Source organism: Lissotriton helveticus, chromosome 2_1 (genome assembly GCF_964261635.1).
Source record: "Lissotriton helveticus chromosome 2_1, aLisHel1.1, whole genome shotgun sequence".
NCBI lineage: Eukaryota > Metazoa > Chordata > Amphibia > Caudata > Salamandridae > Lissotriton > Lissotriton helveticus.
The window spans coordinates 487,034,265-487,053,736 of NC_136059.1; the positions used below are offsets into that span (position 1 = coordinate 487,034,265).

The following is a 19,472-nucleotide window of genomic DNA, read 5'->3' on the forward strand; positions in this document are numbered from 1 at the left end:
ATCGATTCCTTACCGCCCCACCCATCCTCCCCGTTCTGCAAACTGATTTCTAGGGTTAAGGTCATTCCTTTCAGTGCCCTAGTTTTTAATGCACCATTATGGCGCGGTAAGTCGTGTACAGAACTGACGTCCGCGCGCGTGGGTGGCGTCTAAGTAGCGCCCGTGACGTCATCCCTGCGACCACGATGCCGCCAATGGACGTGGAGCCTCACGACACCACCTACCGACGCGCAGGGGTACTGCTGACGAAAACATTCCAGATCCAGTCTGACACCTGGGGATATTCTAAGGTAAGGAATCTATCACTACTAATGTTTCTTACAGATATATCGTTACCAAAGGTAAGAAATAAAACTACATTTTGAAAAGCTCCAACCTTTCCTTTTTTATTTGTAAATTAAATACAGTATTTCATCATTTGTTTTTGTTTGATGTATACCTGTATCATTAATTTTGTTTATTGTTTTGAGGTTCCAATTATTGAAATTGGTTAGGTGGGGGTCCCTGGCTACAATCGGTATTTGAATAGGAATGACCGGATATCAAAAGGTTAGGTACTGCTGAATTAGAGTATAGATTTAGATGTATGTATTTTGTCACTTACTGTTACTGATCAACCCCGCAAAAACTGAGTCATATGTGTGAAATGTATTTCACCCACTTTTACCTTGACTGCCTACGCTTACATTATCATTTCTCATAATATAACAGTTAAATATGCTAGTATATTTAAGGTGTGTTTTTTTAATGATGTCTACATCATAGTTGACCATGTTCCAGACTTACTCCTGTTTCATAGCCTTTTATTTCAGTATGCTAGTGATAAGATAGCAAACCGGTTTAAAGCTTAGCGTTTTGCATCCCCATTGAAAAGTAATGTTTAAAGATGTAAGATATATTTTCTTTAAGTCTTTTAGTGTTCATTGGAATGCTGGGCCATCTTACTTTTCTGGGTACTGTGTTCAGTTGCTTTGTTATCTTCTTTTTTGCTCCTAGGAAATTACCATGGAATAATTGTTTAATTTGATTTCTACTTTTTTACGGTGGTTGAGGTGGACAAGTGGTGTAAGGTTCTGTGTGTGTATATTTGGGTGCTGAGATGTTCTTTTCTTAACATTTTGTTCTGATAACAGTTTTTATTATTTTATTAAAGAACCTATCTTTTTGCCTACTTACTCTGTACCTTTCTGCCTCCCTAACTTTCTATCTTACTTTATTTGATCTGAGACCTGACTACCTCGCTAAAGACAAAAGTAGGAAAATAACACTTGCAGAGGTTGACACACAAAGAGCACTAATTGGATTACAAGTCGTCCTCTTTAAGGAAAGATTCTAATTTTTGCTTGTGGATAACTGGATATTTCTTGTGTGCTTTTCATTTCAGGAGTGCATCAGAGCCTTAGGCCGAAACAAACCTCACACACCATTTCGTGCAAGTAAGCTCACACAAGTCCTCAGGGATTCGTTTATAGGTGAAAACTCGCGCACATGCATGGTAAGTTTGCTTTTGTAGGTCTTGTCTACCAAATAGCGCAAGCTGTCAGTTACCAATAGACCTGTCCTCTTACAGGGGGCTTAGACCCCGCCCAATTCTTACAGTTGATTGGCTTTATCGTCATTCTTATTTGCTTGTTTTTTATCCATTGGCTTGTGTGGGCTTTCGTCTTCTTATGTTTGCCCCTTCCCTTAGAGCATAGCCTTGTTACTTTTGTCCTTCCACTGGTTATTTATTAGGCATTTTCTTTCTGTATTTTGGTTAAGCATTACATGAAAATGCATAATTTTCCCCAACTGTTTCCCTCATGTACCGCTTTTTAGGGCTCGCGCCCTGCGTTGCACTGCGCAGCAGGGCTCGCGCCCTGCGTTGCACTGCACAGCAGTGCTCGCAGCGCGAACCCTTTAGTAAGCGAAAAACGGGTTTGGAAGCTGCCCTAGGAGTCGCACACGCTCATGCGTGTGCTTTTCCTTTTGTGGGCAGCCTTTGCGTGCGTCTTTTTATAAAAGACTGCACGCAATTGGCCAAAGGCGGGCGCATTGTTCCGTCCATGGCCTATTGGTGTCTATTACGCGTTTGGTGCACGTAATAGACACCAATAGGCCATGGCTGGCAGTGGCGCGCGCCGGCGCACCACTCGCAGGCTTAAGCGGAAGTGAAAGCGAAGGCTTGAAATACAAAGCTCCCAAGGCAGACCCCGCGTGGCACTGACAGAAGAGACCAGCCCCTTTTACAGACTCCACCCACCACACAGGCTGCATCTGCAGTTCACAACAACCACACGCAGGCTGCATGCAAATCTATGGGCTGTGTACGAGCTCTGCTGTCCTTCCGCTAATGCGAGCACCCCGAACCCCACTCTCTGACCTGCGCCTCCCCCCACCCCACCTCTCCAGCAGAGTAAACTCTCCTTTTCTGTTATATCCCACCGCTTATTGTAGCTCCGCTGTGCACACGTTAGCAACACACAAACCGTACACCCACGCTGCACAAATACTCAGAAAGGCACAAGCAAACACAAGCACATAAAACACACCGCACCAGCCCCTTTCACAGACTCCACCCACCACACAGTCTGCATCCGCAGTTCACTACAACCACACGCAGGCTGCATCGGCAGTTCACCACAACCACACGCAGGCTGCATGCAACTCTCCGGGCTGTGTACGAGCTCTGCTGTCCTTCCGCTAACGTGAGCACCCCCAGCCCCGCTCTCTGACACGCGTCTGCCCCCCCCCCTCTCCAGCAGAGTAAACTCACCTTTTCTGTTATATCCCACCGCTTTTGTGGCTCCGCTGTGCACACATTAGCAACACATAAACATACATAAACCGCACATCCACACTGCAAATATTCAGAAAGGCACAAGCAAACACAGGCACATAAAACACACCGCACCAGCCCCTTTCACAGACTCCACCTACCACACAGGCTGCATCCGCAGTTCACAACCACACGCAGGCCCAGACCTCTCTGCACACGGCCTCGCCCTAATCTCAAACATACTGGTGCCAACCCTGCTGCCCTGTCCAGGAAATACTCATTTTCCCGTACATTCAAGCAACAGGCACAACTTTGATAAAAGCTCGTACCAAGCTAAAGGGATGCCTGAATCCGAGAGGGACCCTCCTGACTCTGCAGCGCAGTCTTGTTTGCAGTTGTTTGTGACTCATGTTTTCCCCTTTTTGATGTGTTTTTGGTTGAATGGATGAGTAAAGATGCATTTCATTCGGAGCTCTTATTGTAATCATCGAAAACGTTTTCATACTGTTTGGGAGCTGCTTAGTAGAAAACAACTTTAATTTTCATGGTGTTTAAGGAGGATGCAAATGTGTTTATTTCAAGCGTTCGGAGCAGAGCACCTTTCTGTGTGAAGTGGGTCAGCCCTGGGGATGGCGCGCGTGTCCTGGGTGTTAGCTGGGCCTGTCTGCGCCCCGGGAGTCTCTTAGCCCTACCTGTGAGTCTGAAAAATAAAGATGTCTTCCTACAGCGCAGTCACTTCTCTAATTCCGTGAAATGCCACTGTATGCAAATCTTCGGGCTGTGTACGAGCTCTGCTGTCCTTCCGCTAATGCGAGCACCCCGAACCCCGCTCTCTGACCTGCGCCTGGCCCCCCCCCCACACCTCTCCATCAGAGTAAACTCTCCTTTTCTGTTATATCCCACCGCTTTTTGTGGCTCCGCTGTGCACACGTTAGCAACACACAAACATGCATAAACCGCACACCCACACTGCACAAATACTCAGAAAGGCACAAGCAAACACAGGCACATAAAACACACCGCCCAAGACACTCAAAAACCCGCAAAACACTGCACAAGACACTAATACAGAAAGGTACAAGCAAAAACTCACATAAAACACGCCGCATATGACGTGCAAACACAGAAGCGCTTCAATGCAGCAGGCCCGGTTATATCAGGGGGCTGGGTGGGCCAAACCCACCCAAAACATGACAATTGGCCCACCCAGTCAGGGCAGAAGAGGGCACGGAGAAGGCACCTGTTAAGTGCTTCCTCCATGTCCACGTCAGAACATTGTGATATATTTTTACTGACTTCACTTTCATTATCAGTCACCTATCAGTTCATATATACCGGGTGTCTCCTTTTAGGAAGCCACTGAGCCGGCCTGCACGTCGTCCCTCCTTCCTACTGTACCACCACCTACAAGGCTGCGCTGGTACTGCTGTGCGGGTGCGGGACTGGCTTTGATCAGCAGTGTCAAGTTTAACCAATTGACAAGGCAGAGGAACTAGTCGTACCCTCGTCTTACTTTTAACCTGTATTTTCAGATAGTCCCTTTATGTACTTTCCGCTTTGCATAAAATGCCGCCTCCTTTCAATCTTTCATGCGCTCTTTTCTTGTTCCCGCTCTTTTTTTCTAGTTTACATCACCATCTCTCTCTTTCGTGACCCCTCCTTGCTTCTCGAGTTCTTGCTTCCCACTTCAGTGTGTCTCGTTTTTTTCTTTCACCTATTGCCACACCACCTATTACTGCCCGGTCTCTAAAGTGACCCCTTGTCATCAGGGATACCATGTTCGAGCACAGAGTTTTCCATTTCACTATCGATATTTTCAGGCATGTTAGTGACAGTGTAACAGGTTACTCTGACGTGACCCAGGGATACAAGCACATCATTTAATAGATTTATTTACGAAGTGCCAACAGGACAGGAGTGCTGTACGAATAGAAGGAGGGCAAGCAGCCCTACGCTAAGCTTGGAAGTTAAGTAGTAAATAATGAATGCACAGCATAGAAAATGTTTTCCCTATGGCGTGCATTAATCTTGCAGCATTTACACCTGCTGATGGTGTGGGTCGGTCACATGAGTGCAGTGTGAGCATCTTCCCTCTTGCCACCCCCTCGCTGCTAAACGTTCAGGTGCGATGTGTGGCAGGAAGGGTTGGTTTCTGTTCAAGTTAGTCATGGTACATAATAATATGATACAATCCGGCAGAAGGACGGGCGGCTGAGACAAACTTTGTTGTTTTGTGTGTGTGACTTTGGACAGTTGAATAGGGACAAGTCTGTGTAGTAACAGATGGGGGCAGTAGTGCGAACCCCCAATGAATGCAGTCCTCATGCAGCTACCAACGTGGGGCAGTTGTCTCCTATTCTATACCTTGCGAGATGCTGTTAACCAACGCCCGGCTAACTCCAGGGTCTTGGCGTTGAGGACCATAATGGATGCAGGTGTTGTCCAAATAAAGTAAAAGAGAAATTATGCAGCACATTTTGTGGTAGTATTTAAGTACTGTCATTTTTAAAATGATTAACACTGTTTGGATGCAGGTTTCGCCTCATTAGTACCAGTATAACATCCAGATGCAGTAATAATGAATAGAAAGGTGACCACTCAACCTTTGCGAAGGTACTTCCACTGCACAACAAAACATGTTGCTGCTTATTTGGTAACTTTTGCAGATTATGCAGCAGATGGTGGCCTATATGGCAAATGCTGTAAATTACTATGTATATGCGGAAAATGCAGCAGCTGCGTATTCACATAATTCCTGTGGCCATTCTTATATTTGTATCTTTCACTTCTGTGTTAGTGAGAGTATGGCATAGTTTGTTCTAAATCTCGCTAGAAACTCTTTCTTTCTTTTGCCCTGCATTGACAGTTCCGACCGAACCATCGCATTATTAAAGTTTGAGCTATTGGTGTTGGATTATTTACTGATGCCAATAGCTTGAACTCTAATTATGCGAGCCCTATTGCATTGTAAATGCTTGTTTTTGCTTATTCTCCTCCCTGTGCTTCTCAACCATTCCCCACCCTTTGTGGTGCTTCCCCCTACATTTCCTTCTCACCCATGTGCTTCTCTTTTCGTTGTAGTCCATGTTGCTCTCTTGCCCGTAGTGTTGCATCCAGCCTTCTGCCCTCCTTGTTGCTTTTGCTCCCCACCCTCTTATTGGTTCCTCTCCCACCCTTGAGTTGCTTTCTGCCCCTGCCCTGGTGTTATTTCTGCCCTGCCCTCGTGTTGTTCCTGCCTTTTGTTGGTTCTGCCCCTGCCCTTGTGTATGTTCTGCCCCTGCCCTTGTGTATGTTCTGCCCCTGCCCTTGTGTTGGTTCTGCCCCTGCCCTTGTGTTGGTTCTGCCCCTGCCCTTGTGTTGGTTCTGCCCCTGCCCTTGTATGGGTTCTGTCCCTGCCCTTGTATGGGTTCTGTCCCTGCCCTTGTATGGGTTCTGCCCCTGCTCTTGTGTTAGTTCTGCCCCTGCTCTTGTGTTGGTTCTGCCCCTGCTCTTGTGTTGTTTCTGCCCTTGCCCTTGTGTTGTTTCTGCCCCTGCCCTTGTGTTGTTTCTGCCCCTGCCCTTGTGTTGTTTCTGCCCCTGCCCTTGTGGTGTTTCTGCCCCTGCCCTTGTGGTGTTTCTGCCCCCGCCCTTGTGTTGTTTCTACCCCCGCCCTTGTGTTGTTTCTACCCCCGCCCTTGTGTTGTTTCTGCGCCCGCCCTTGTGTTGTTTCTGCGCCCGCCCTTGTGTTGTTTCTGCGCCCGCCCATGTGTTGTTTCTATCCCCGCCGTGTTTCTGCCCCCGCGCTTGTTGTTTCTGCACCCCGCCATCATGTTGTTTCCGCTTCACCCCCTTGTTATTTCTGCTCCCACCCTTCTGTTGTTTCCACCCCTGCACTCGTGTTTCTGCTCCGCCCCTCATGTTGTTTCCTCCCCTTGTTGCTTCCTCCCTAGTTTTGCTTCCACCTTCTTTTGCTTCCAGTCACCCATGTGTTGTGTCTACTCTCCCATCTCATGTTGCTTTCCTCCCACCCTCTGTGCTGCTTCTGTCTACCTGCTCTTACTGTTGCTTCATTCCCCCTCCCTCCATGTCTCTTCCCTCCCTGCCCTTAGAGTTGCTTCCTCCTATCTCCCAACCCATTGTTACTTCCCTCTCCCCTACACCCAGTGTGTTGCTTTCTTTTCCCCTCCCAGTGTGTTGCTTCACCACCTGCTGTGTTGCCCTTCCTCCCCCAACCTGCTGTGTTGCTTTTCCTCCGCCACCCGCTGTTGCTTTTCCTCACCCCCACCCGCTGTGTTGCTTTTCCTCCCCCCACCCGCTGTGTTGCTTTTCCTCCCCCCACCCACTGTTGCTTTTCCTCCCCCAACCGATATGTTGGTTTTCCTCCCCTACCCAAAGTTTTGCTTTCTTCCACCACTGTGTTGCCTTCTCTTACCCATCCAATGTGCTGCTTTCCCTGTGTCATCTAAAGTGCTACATCCCCAACCCCCACCTACTGTGCTGCTTTTCCTGGCTGCTTCTCCTACACTGTTCTGCTTTCCTCTCCCCCTCACCCACTGTGTTCCTTCCTCCTCCCTCACCCACTGTGTTGCTTCCGCCTCCTTCACCCACTCTGTGACTTCCTCCTCCTTCACCCACTCTGATGCTTTCCTCCCACCCACTCTGATGCTTTCCTCCCACCCATGCTGATGCTTTCCCCATACCCACCCTGTTGGTTTCCCTGTACCCGCTCTTTTGCTTTCCCCGCACCCGCTCTGTTGCTTTCCCCGCTCTGTTGCTTTCCCCGCTCCCGCTCTGTTGCTTTCCCCGCTCCCGCTCTGTTGCTTTCCCCTCACCCGCTCTGTTGCTTTCCCCTCACCCGCTCTGTTGCTTTCCCCTCACCCGCTCTGTTGCTTTCCCCTCACCCGCTCTGTTGCTTTCACCGCACCCGCTCTGTTGCTTTCCCCGCACCCGCTCTCGCTTTCCCTGCACCCACTGTTGCTTTCCTCGCATCCACTCTTGCCCTACCCCACTGACAAGTTTCTTGCTTCCTTGTCTTCCCACCCCACTCTAAGCGTTGCTTCCCTCCCTCATTCACCTACTGTGTTGCTTCCCCATACACTGTTGCGTCCCTAACTGTTGTTTCCCTCCCCAACCCATTGTGTTGCTTCCCTCCCACCCCGTGTTTGTGATGCTTCCCTCCCCACCGTTAATTTTGTGTTGCTTCTCTCCCCCACCAATTATATTGCTTCCCTCCCCCAACAATTATGTTTCTTCCTTCCCCCACCCACTGTTTCTTACATCCCCCCCACCCATTGCGTTTTTCCTCTCCTCCACCCATTTTGTTTCTTCCCCCACCCATTGAGTTGCTTCCCTCCCTCCACCCATTGAGTTGTTTCCCTCCCTCCACCCATTGAGTTGTTTGCCTCCCTCCACCCATTCTGTTGCTTCTCTCCCCCACTGATTGTTACTTAATTGTGTTGCTTCCCTCCCACCCACTGTGCTGCTTCTCCTAGCCACTATCTTTCTCCTATTCACTGTTGCTTTCCCCTATTCACTGTTGCTTTCCCCTCCCCCTCACACACGGTGCTGCTTTGCCCTACCCCTTATACACTGTGTTGCTTTCCTCCCTCCCTCATCAAATTTATTTTGTTTTCCCTTCCCCCACTGACTGCTTCGCTTCCCCTTCTTCCCACTCACTATGTTGCTTCTCAATACCCACTTTATTGCTGTCCCCTTCCCACAGTTGTTTTCCCCCATCCATTGATTTGCTATCCCTCCCCCACCCACTCCTTTGCGTCCCCTTCCCCCACCCACTCGGTTGCATCCCCACCCACTGATGATTACCCCTCACACTGTAGATTCCTCCCACCCACTTTTGCTTCCCTCGTCCCCCCACTGTCGCTTCCCTGTATGTCCTCCCCACCCACTGTGTGGCTTCCCTGTCTATCCTACCCCACAGTGGTGGTAACCTGCCTGTCCTCCTACCCACTGGGTCGCTTCTCTCCTATACGCACTGTGTTGAATTACCCCTCACCCACTGTCTCTTCCCTCGCTCCCTCCACTGTTGCTTCCCTGCCTATCCCTTCACCCACTGTGTTGCTTCCTTGTCTGTGCCTCACCCCCCTGTTGCTTCCCTCACCCCATACACTGCAGTGCTTAACCCACTGTGATGCTTTCCTCTCCCCCGCCTATTGTGTTGCTTGCCTCTCTCCATGCATTATGTTGCCTAATTTCTGGCATTGTATTTGCTGGCTTTATTTGCTTTAGGTCAGGGGTCTCCAACCTTTTGTGTAGTGAGAGCTACTTCTGCTCAGTGAAAATCATTGTGTGCTACTAAACCCCAAGTTATTCGCACATTTTTCCGAGAGACCCCCACGCCCAGTTTCATTGACTTCAAGCCTAATTTTTTCAGAGCACATACTGTGGTTTGAACAAAATACTTAAAAGTTCCCTAGAAACACTGAAAGGAATGACTGAATTTGCGTTGTCAAGACGCTTCAAAACCTTTAATTAATAGCTTCAAAATCAATTACACAGAGACAATCATTCAGTGAAATGTTACAGATAAGCCAGATGACAAGAAGGTATATGAGTCACAGGTCAGCCATACTAGTAGGCAGGATAGTTTGAGTGCTTGGTCAAGAGAGGCAGAATTGGAAACATAGATTTTAAAACAGGCTAACACCATGGTTGGGTGATTCTAAAAAAAGAATTGATTTCTACCCAGATTAACCTATTTTGCAGCAACTGGGGGAAATCACAACGGTCCAGCCAGCCTATACCTTGCTGTTTTCATGCAGCTCTTTGATAAGTTACTTGCTCACTGTTCTACATTAGGATTTTAACTCATAAAGAGCTAGCAACAATATGGTCTCTCTGACCAAAGTAGTAACCCACTGACCTATTTTATTATGTTATATATGCACTTTGTGATCTGCACCTTCTTTGCAGCAGGCATATTACCTCTCTGTGCTACCTTATGGGGATTAATAAATTGCTTTGCAAGTTTACAGATTATTACACAATCTGTCTCTCTCTCTTTCCAAGGAGTACTTTCATCACCCAGTTTGACATTGTTATTGTTGGCTGAAATTTGCTGGAGGGCACATACACCTACATAACGCCACTGGTCCACATCATCTGCACCCACAGCCTCCTACGCCGATAACACTCAACTCATCCTCTCAGATGACCACACCACCACCACCAAATCCAACTTCAGAAACACCATGAACAATGTCGCCGATTGTATGGGGTCCATCTGCCTGATACTGAGCACAGACAAGACAGAAGTGCTCCTCTTGGGGAAAAAAAACCTTGTGTTGGTACGACACCTGCTGGCCCCCTGCACTCACACCTACTCCTACCCCGACAGACTGCACCCGCAACCTTGGCATCATCATCATTGACGGGCAACTCCCACTCAAGCAACACATGAGTGCAGTGTTTTTTTCCTGTTTCCACATCCTCCGTGTGCCACAAAGGATTTTAAAATCGATCTCCATCAACGCCAGAAGAACGGTTACCCAAGTCCTCGTCTCCAGCCGACTCGACTATGGAAACTCACTCTACGCCAGAACCACCACACAGCTCCTCAAGTGCCTACAAACCATACAGAACACTGCCCCTACACTTACCAGCATCACCCCTCACCTCAGAAGCCTCCACTTGCTCCCTGTGCAGAAGAGATGCCAGTTCAAGGTAATGACCCTCTCATACAGAGCCCTCCACAAAATCAGGCCCAACTACATCAACCACCACCTGACTTTTCTCCAACCCGCCAGAGCGCTTCGCTCAACTTTCCTTGCGCATGTTCCACGCATTCGTCGAAGCTGCTGTGGAGGTTGTTCCTACTCCTTCCTTGCCGCCAAATCCTGGAATGGCCTCCCCCTTCAAACCTCACCAACCCTCTCCAACGTCAGGAAAAGACTCAAGACCTGGTTCTTTGACAAGAGTCTGTCAGTGTCCTAGCGCCTGGCTATCACCAAGGGTGATGAACCACATGTGAAAAAGTGCCTCTTTTGCATGGTTAGCCCCCCACTTTTTGCCAGGTTTTGATGTGGTTTCAAATGTGGCGCACAGGGTCCCTGCCAACCAGGTCCCCTGTGCCAGTGCTCCTTACCTAAAACAAATCCCTAATTGGCACTTTCGCCCTCTGTAAGTCCCTAGTAAATGGTACTCTGAGTACCTATGGCCTGGGAGCTGAAGAGGGTCCCTTAGGACCCCCCCTCACTGGGACCATGTCACTGCATTTGCAGCTTGCATGCCCCTGTGAAGGAGTAAACAAAGTCCACATGGCACCCTGCCTGGGTGCCATGCCAACTGGCACTGCCTGAAGGTTTAGGTAAGTCACCCCTCTAGCAAGGTGGACTATACCACAGGTGAGGGCATATCTACATGAGCAGATATGTCCCTACAATGTTGAAGTCCCATTTCCTGATATTGTAAATGCCAGTGAAGCCATAGAGAGTACATGGACTGGAAACTAGACAACTCAAGTTCCACAGCACCATGATGACTACACAGGAGTGTTTGGTACCAAACTGCTCCTTTCAATACATTCACACTGATGCCAGTGTGGAATGTATTGTACCATTGTACCTCAGAGGTGCCCCTTGTAAACCTGCCAACCCTGGTGTGGTCTCTGAACAGCTGAAAACTGCATGTTTCTGGACCCCCTGCTCTCTGGGACCACATACATCCTGGACAGCGGTTTCATGCCTCCTCCCCCAGGATGGGCCAGTGCTCGAAGAGGGGAGCTTCACAGGCCTGCCCCGTTTGTAATGCATCCCCCACGTTTGTAATGCACCCCCACTTTAGACGTGAAAACCAGCAGGAACAATTCAAAAGAATAGGTGTGTTCATCTCTACTAACCCCAACCCTAAGGTGGGGGAGGCGAGGTGAAGCACAACTTTCAGTCCCTGCCATCTTGAATATGGGGAGACCCCCCAATCAGGACTAAGTCTATGCCTCCCTCCCACAGGAGGGTGGCATAATAGAGGGTGTAGGCACCCCAGGTCAGGTGCCCAATGGCCCTCCCTGCTACTCCCCTAAAACAACCCATAATTTATAATTTAGGGGTGTCTCCCCGGACCTAGAACTCAGATCTGCCACGATCTAAGAAAGAAAGAAGACAACCCTTCAGAGAAGACTGAAGACGCCTACAGCCTTAGACCCAGCCCTAACCACCTGTCTCCAACTTCTGCGATCCTGCGACCTGTCTTGAAGCCAGCAACCTCTGAAACACCTTGGAGGGCTGCTGCCTTCAAAAAAGACTCTACTCTCCTGTGGATAGCGGACTTGTCCTGAAGAAACCTACTCCAAGGACTCCGGACACAGAGGGATTCTAGTCAGTGCCCACTCTGCACCCACCGCCCACAGGCTGGGTCGGAGTGGCTCACCTATGCAGTGAAGTCTCTCTGGCGAGCCTGACTTTGTGTCTAGCGTTGGCTGACCCCGCCACCCTCCATGACAGCGCATGCAGTGTGAATCCAGCGGCTCCTATAAGAAGACTCGGATGTCGAAAGGCATCCCTGCATCCGAAGCCCCTAGGCCTTGGTGAGCTGAATTGACGGTGCCCCTATGACCCCCTAAATCTCAACTTACCGCTGCTGTCGTTTGCCTTCCTCCTGCAACCTCTGGTACAACGGCTGCACCCTCTTTTCTGCAAGAAGAATCCTCATTTAAAAGCATTGGGTTCCCGACATTGAAACTGCACACTTTTCCTGGCCGCCCCAGTGCTGCTGGTGGTGTATGTTTGGTGCTACATTGTGACCCCCCTTGTGCTTAACCAAACCCCAAAAGCCTAGCCCCTACAACCGAACTACTTACTTGGAAAGCATTGGGCCGAACTCCGATTTTGACCACTGCACTCTGCCACCCCTGTGCCATTGGTGGTTCAGTTTGAATAGCACACTTTACCCCGCACACTTTTACTCTCCGTGTCATTACTCTGCAGTTTTTACAACGCAGGTCTTTACAATGCAATCCATTACAACACATTTTCATTTCATTTCATGAAGCTTTATTCGGTGCATTAAAAGAACAATGACCATAAAAGCACATAAGCAAAATGATTACACAATTATACAGATATAACAAAATTAAAAAATCATGCTTTTCCTAAGCTGCATTGACTTACATAAAAACATGGCAATATAAAAACATTTGTCCGGAGAATTCAATTCATAAATCAGTTTCATGGCATCCTCCAATCCATTACAACACATTCCCCATTACAACCCAATTTACTATTCTAACTCCACTGGGGCATTACTTTGGGGAAGGCTTTGTAATAGTTTGCTGTGTAAAGCCCTGTATTGTAAAAGAATTTGCTATGTAAAAAATGCGGGGTAATGGCATGCGTTGTAACGTATGTGGGGTAAAGGATGTTTCCCGTGCAGTTTTGGTACTCACCTGACCCCTGTTCCTTGCTGACTTTTGGCTTCGAAAACTGCGATTGCAAGTTTAATACTTACCTGTTTAACCTCACTATTGTTTTTCCCATAGTATAACATTCGACTGGGTTGAAAAGTTTAGATTTTTCAAAGTGCAAAGTATATTTTATTAAAAACGTACTTATCTTATTACTAAGACCTTGGTCTTCAAATAAACTTGCAAAGTATATATTTTTTTTAATTGATCTGGATCTCCTTGAGTCGTGTGTCCATTACTGATCACTGTTGTGCAATAAATGTCTTACATTCATCTGTGTTGGGTCTAAGGCTGCTCGCCCACAATGCCACTAATAGAGCACTTTGGGTTTTACATTGAGCCCTGTACACTTTTGGGGAACCCCTACACAGCGCTATACAAGTATGATTGTTCGTTTGATTAATTTATCTTTGACAATGATAAAGGAGAGGATTTTGCGCAGTGGGCAGAGCTACCGACTTGGGAGCTGTGGATCTGGGTTCGCATCTCGGCGTCTGCTCAACATTCTGTGATTCTGGCCAAAACACTGAATCTCCCACGTGCCTGTGGACAGTGCCTGGATACCCTCAGGCTTGATAACCTGTGCTACATAAATCTACAAATTACTATGTTGGTTATAAAAATGGGTGTTTATGTATAAGCTAGTTAAGAGCTTAGATGATGGAAGTAAACTTGTTTTTTGGTAAATTGTTAATGCAAATGTGGATGGTTATACTGTTAACATTTTTCCCTTCTGCTTTGTTGTAGACAGGTGGTTGCTGATTGTTTGTCTTGTGTTTATATGCGCCTCAGTTGTCATGGATGTCGATGCCCTTTTGTTTACCTTCACATAGTGATTATAAAGTTATGTTTAGCTTCTTAATATGGTGCATTTATGTTTTGCAAGTGCAATGTATGTGGAAACCCAAGTGTTTCTGGAGACTTTTTACGTTTAAAGCCCTAAGTTGGATAATTGTACCTTCAAACATCTTAAATGCTATTTTTCTTGTGATTGCCCACAAACTGATCTGGTTTTCCTTTTCATGGTCTGCATTTTGAAACTTCATTTGTTTAACTACTGGCTGTAATCAAATGACAACAACATGTAAAATTGTGGTTGTCTTTTTATTTGTTAATTATTCACGCACCTTCTGAACAGTTTTATCTTTCTATTTTTAAAAGTCTGTTCTAATCTCTATGATTCATCTGCAGCATTGGAGGGATATTTCACGAGTGAGCTCTGCTGTTAACATGACACCAGTATGAGAAAGTTGGCGTAAATGTGTTTGCTATATTTTGTGCCACCAGTTCTGTGGGGCCTCCATGAACGGCTTGGTCTATTTTAGCGAGTTCATGGGTGGAAGTTTAGGAATCCTGCTTGTACATTTTGGGAGCCAATCATAATAATAATATACCCTTATTATGATTTGGCCTTTAATTCCTAAAAATTTGCCAGATAGATGTGTGATATGTTGTGTGACTGTAGTAGGTTTTCCTTCAACACAAAAATATATACATTATGCTCAAGGGAATGATCTCTGCTGTAATTGCGACCTAGTTTCACGTTTGTTTTCTCACTTATACTCTTATTTGAATTTCCACAGATTGCTACTATCTCACCAGGAATGGCTTCCTGTGAAAACACTTTAAATACTTTAAGATACGCAAACAGGTATGATTTTTGTTTTCAGAATTTAAGCATTTTAATGTGTAATATGGAAATTGTGCACTGTGGGACATTTTTTATTGATGATGTAATACTTTCCGTATATGTTTTTATTTGTTTGTACTTGTAAAATATTTAACTTTTTTCTTTTCCTATTAATATTTCTCTGCTTTCACTGTATTCTCCTACTTTTTTGTCTTCACTGTTTCCCAACTCGTGATTGAAAAGGCAGTTTTTCCGTTAATCATGGTGTAGATTTCAAAAAGTAACGTGCTCATTAAAGTGTGTAATCAATACTGAAGTACTTGCTTTAAGGGGAAAAAAACTACTGTTTGACTTACATGTTTTGAGGTTCACCTGTGTGTATATAGCACAATGTTCTCTTGAGTTTGGCTCGTAATTTTCTTTTTTCAGAGTACTGTAAGCTACTTATGGTCATAAATTCCAACTTGATATGGTTACATCAAGGTTTGTGTTCTGGTATCCCTTTCATGTTGCCGATTTATACAGTACTAGTTCTTGCCTTAAGACAATCTTGGAGTGCTGAAGTTCAGAATATGGTAAATAAACCTGTGGTTCTGGAAATTGTGAAAACCAAAGAGCAGTAAGAGGTTTTTAGAATAGTGTGCCCCAGTGTTAAATATATAGACAACAAGCATTACAGGTTTAAGGTAGGGAAATCAGATGTCGTTTCAATTAAAGCTAAATTGGATTATGTCTACAGAGATTTTTGTTTAGAGGACGCAAGACTCTAAGCCGACACAGTGGGCTACTACAATTTTTATAGTTGTTGGGGTGGGCAAGATCCAAAGACTGCTAAAATTAACTATTAGACTCAGTTTATTTGTGTCTCCTGCTGTAACATTACAATGTAAGTGGATATTAAGGGTGGTTACCATCTCCCCAATATAAATCATTAAAAATGTTCACCCAAAAAATTAGAGCCACAACTGGGTTCTATAGCCTTCTTCAGGACTAGAGACTGAATTACCCACTCCTCATTTATCTCTGTGAAATCTTGCATTATTGTCTGGTAGATAAGGAGTATCAATGTGATCAGAATAAGAAAAACATTTTTTATAGTAATAAACCAATCCTTCAGTCTGCAATGTGTTATGGAAAGCAAATTCATATTGATGAAAGGTTGTATTGCACCTGTATGGCTAGGAGAAATATATACTGATTTGTACCTAATAAAAATCAGTGTAGCTTTGTATTTTTTTTTCTAATTCATAAGACACAAAACAGCAGCTGAAACCCAGCGCCTGATGATAAACAAAGTAAACTCATCCAAGGCAGCATACGCGTTTCGTTAAAAAAAATTCCTTTCTGTAGATATTCTATATGAAACTCTTACCCTGCTCTAATAAGGGAAGGACAGCTTGGAAATGGGTGCCAGGGTGTTCAGTCTTTAAATGTGCACTATAATTTATAGCGTGAAAAGAGTATACATTATTTCCAGATAAACTTTACCAAATAAAATTACACGAGCAAGAGTTCATTAATTACAAGGCTTAGCTGGTGAAAACTGGTAAAACGCACTGGTGATTTATAGTTGAAATTTGCTCAGGAGATGCACAGCATAACTTATGTACGGAACGTCATCTAGCTAAAAACTAGAACATGCTATTATGCATTACTGGAACCAGAAATGTTCCAAGAGACATATTGATAAATCAATGTGCATAACAGTTCAAGGATTCTTTTTCCTCCTAACCAAAATTGAGGTGCACAATGTAGTGTGTACATATGTCTTTTATTGGTTTGAAGCATGTAACAGACAGGAAGAGGTAACTGATCAAGCCATAATCATGCATTGTCAATGTGGTAAGCAAAGAACAGTGTATTTTCAGCATTGTGGATGAGAGAAACTGCAGCCGGCAGCTGGAATGATAAAGAATTGTAGATATATAATATTTATGCATTGAATGCCAGAAGTATGTAATAACAGACTGTGGGATGTCATTGTGAATAGGCATGTGGTTATCCAGTATTATGGGTGTCTTTCATAGATTCACATTCCTGAATCATTCCCCGTCGTCGAGACAGGAGTCTCCGGTACATAGAAAAGTAATGTCCTATAGACATACATAGAGAATAGTAGGCCTAAAGGCCTCACCTTAGTAACATATCCATGTCCTTTTGTAAAAAGGACCAAACTCTAAACAGGAGCCAATCAGCTATCACCTCCCTCCAGAACCTTCCTGGCAGGAGCCTCAGTCCCTCAGATTTTCTACCGCACGTTGTGCTAAGGGAGTCTCCACTTGAGTTCAGCTCAGGTTTGCTTCTAAAGCTTTATTTCTTAAAAATTCGGTTTTCTTTCTAGGTAAAAGCTATTTATTATGGCTGATACTCATAAAAAGGGTCTTTTTAGAGCCTGTAGCTCTTGAGGTTAAAAAAAAAGGCTCCACATAGATGACCAACACAAAAAATGTTTATATTGCCTGTACCCGGATCATTCATCTAAGGACTGCAAAATATGTAGAACATTTTCCACGAAGACACTTAAGGACCGGGAAGGACACCTTCTTCTATGGCTCCAAAGGCTCAAGGACAGAGACAATCTGGAATCCGCTGAAGAAGGTGAGAGCTCTTCAGTCTCCTCTAAACTGTCTATCAAAAGGCCAAGGGTAGCTTCCCCTAGCCCTCAAGACGCTCCTCCAAAGAAGACAGATCGAAAGTCTTCAGAGGTCCTGTCATCATCAGCGTCCGACAAGGAGGTTCACACCTTCAGGAAACCTGCGTCGTCGTCGTCGACGATGACCTCATTGGCATCATCATCGACGCTAAAAAAGGCTGTGTCTCCTGTCTAAGTCTCGACGACGACGACGGCATCGTCGACATTAACTTCTTCAACAACGACTACCCCATCGTCGACGGCGGGTAAGCCTTTGTCGTTGACCATTATTATTAAAAGGTCATCGTCGACGCCCAAAACCCGTCGACGACGACAGCGCCGACAACAGTATCGAGGACGAAGCCAGTTCCATCGACATCTATACCGTCGACGAAGGCCATGTCGACGAAGACATCGTCAACGAAAACATCGTCGACGGGAACACCGTCGATGAAGGCGTCGACGACGGTGAAGGCACCGTCGACAGCGGCACCGTCGACGAAGACATAGTCGACGATGAAGGTACTGTCGACAATACCAGCGTCGACGACGATGAAGACGCCGTCGACAGCGGCATCGTCGACATCCCTGTTGGAGCAGTCGACGACCCTGTTGGAGCAGTCGACGACGATAATCCCGTCGACGGCAAATGTCCAGAATGAACGGACTGTCGACAATACATCGTCGATACATTTCTCACGTCAAGATCTCGAAAAAGGCAATCACGCCGGACTTAACGTCTCCAAGCCGGGTGCAAAGTCTTCCACCAGCTTGTCTCCTACAAGATGAAGAATCTGATGAGGAGGATATGTTACAGGCAAACAGCCCTCCGAACTAGTGGTGAAATGTCAAAGCTCGGACAAGGAAGAAGTCCAGCAACAGACAGTACAGAAGCACATTACACCCATGGTGTGTCTGCCAGCATCTCTAGTGACTGATTTAAGTTTTCTTATTGAGGACTTTAAACAAAGATTCCCAGAATCACCAGCTCCTCCACCAGCGGCGACAGTGCCATCACCACGCCCTCAACCGCTGCCCTTACTTCTCCAGCAGGAGAGGGTGCAGGTGTCTTGTCCTCCATCATCTGATGAAGAAAGAGAGGAAGATCAACGAGAGGAGGGTGAGGTGCAGGATGAGCAGTCCATTCATGAAGACTGGAACGATTATGTCACCACTTCCCCAGCGTCTCCTGTGCCCGCTACTTCAGACTCTCCACCTGTGGACATCGGTGGTTTCCACAATTTGGTTGAGAGAGCAGCAAATCGTTTCCACATGACGATGGAGTCTCAGGAACATGACTGTTTCCTATACGACTTTAAAGAACCGCTTAAAAAAGTAGCGAGATCAATTACAATAATTGATTATGTATGGGAACAGGGTCTGCAGTTAATGCAAACTCCAGCCTCAGTCTCGCCAGTAGTTCCAAGACTGGATAAGAAATACAAAGCCCCACCGTCAGCAGCGGCCTGCCTCACAGGACACCCTAAACCTGATTCGGTGGTCACACAAGCGGCTCAAAAGAATTCGAGAAATCCCTCACCTCCTTTGACAGCACCACCAGACCAGGAGGGGAGGAAGTTAGACAATATAGGAAAAGTTTTTCCTCAATGTCAGCAATGACGGTGAAGGCGGCAAATGCTCTAGCGCTTCTTGGACGCTATAATCGACAGCTGTGGGCAGATATTGCGCCTTATTTATCTGAGTTACAGACGCCTCAAAAGAGGAAGTTCAATCTATCTTTTTGGAGGGTCAGACTTCAGCATCTGAAATGATAGACTGCGCTATCGATGTAGCTTTGACAGCACCACCAGACCAGGAGGGGAGGAAGTTAGACAATATAGGAAAAGTTTTTCCTCAATGTCAGCAATGACGGTGAAGGCGGCAAATGCTCTAGCGCTTCTTGGACGCTATAATCGACAGCTGTGGGCAGATATTGCGCCTTATTTATCTGAGTTACAGACGCCTCAAAAGAGGAAGTTCAATCTATCTTTTTGGAGGGTCAGACTTCAGCATCTGAAATGATAGACTGCGCTATCGATGTAGCGATGACTGGATTCCG

At 46.1% G+C, this 19,472-nt stretch overlaps 1 protein-coding gene across 3 annotated transcripts in view; it reads left to right on the plus strand.

Annotated features, from left to right (window-relative positions):
- KIF2A (kinesin family member 2A) overlaps window positions 1-19,472 on the plus strand; it is a 513,057-nt gene that overhangs the window by 332,342 nt on the left and 161,243 nt on the right. For all 3 annotated transcript variants that reach the window (XM_078675133.1, XM_078675134.1, XM_078675135.1), the window contains exons 15-16: window positions 1,385-1,495; window positions 14,735-14,802. In XM_078675133.1, coding sequence (XP_078531259.1) covers window positions 1,385-1,495; window positions 14,735-14,802 — 179 coding nt within the window. The remainder of the gene's footprint in view (window positions 1-1,384; window positions 1,496-14,734; window positions 14,803-19,472) is intronic.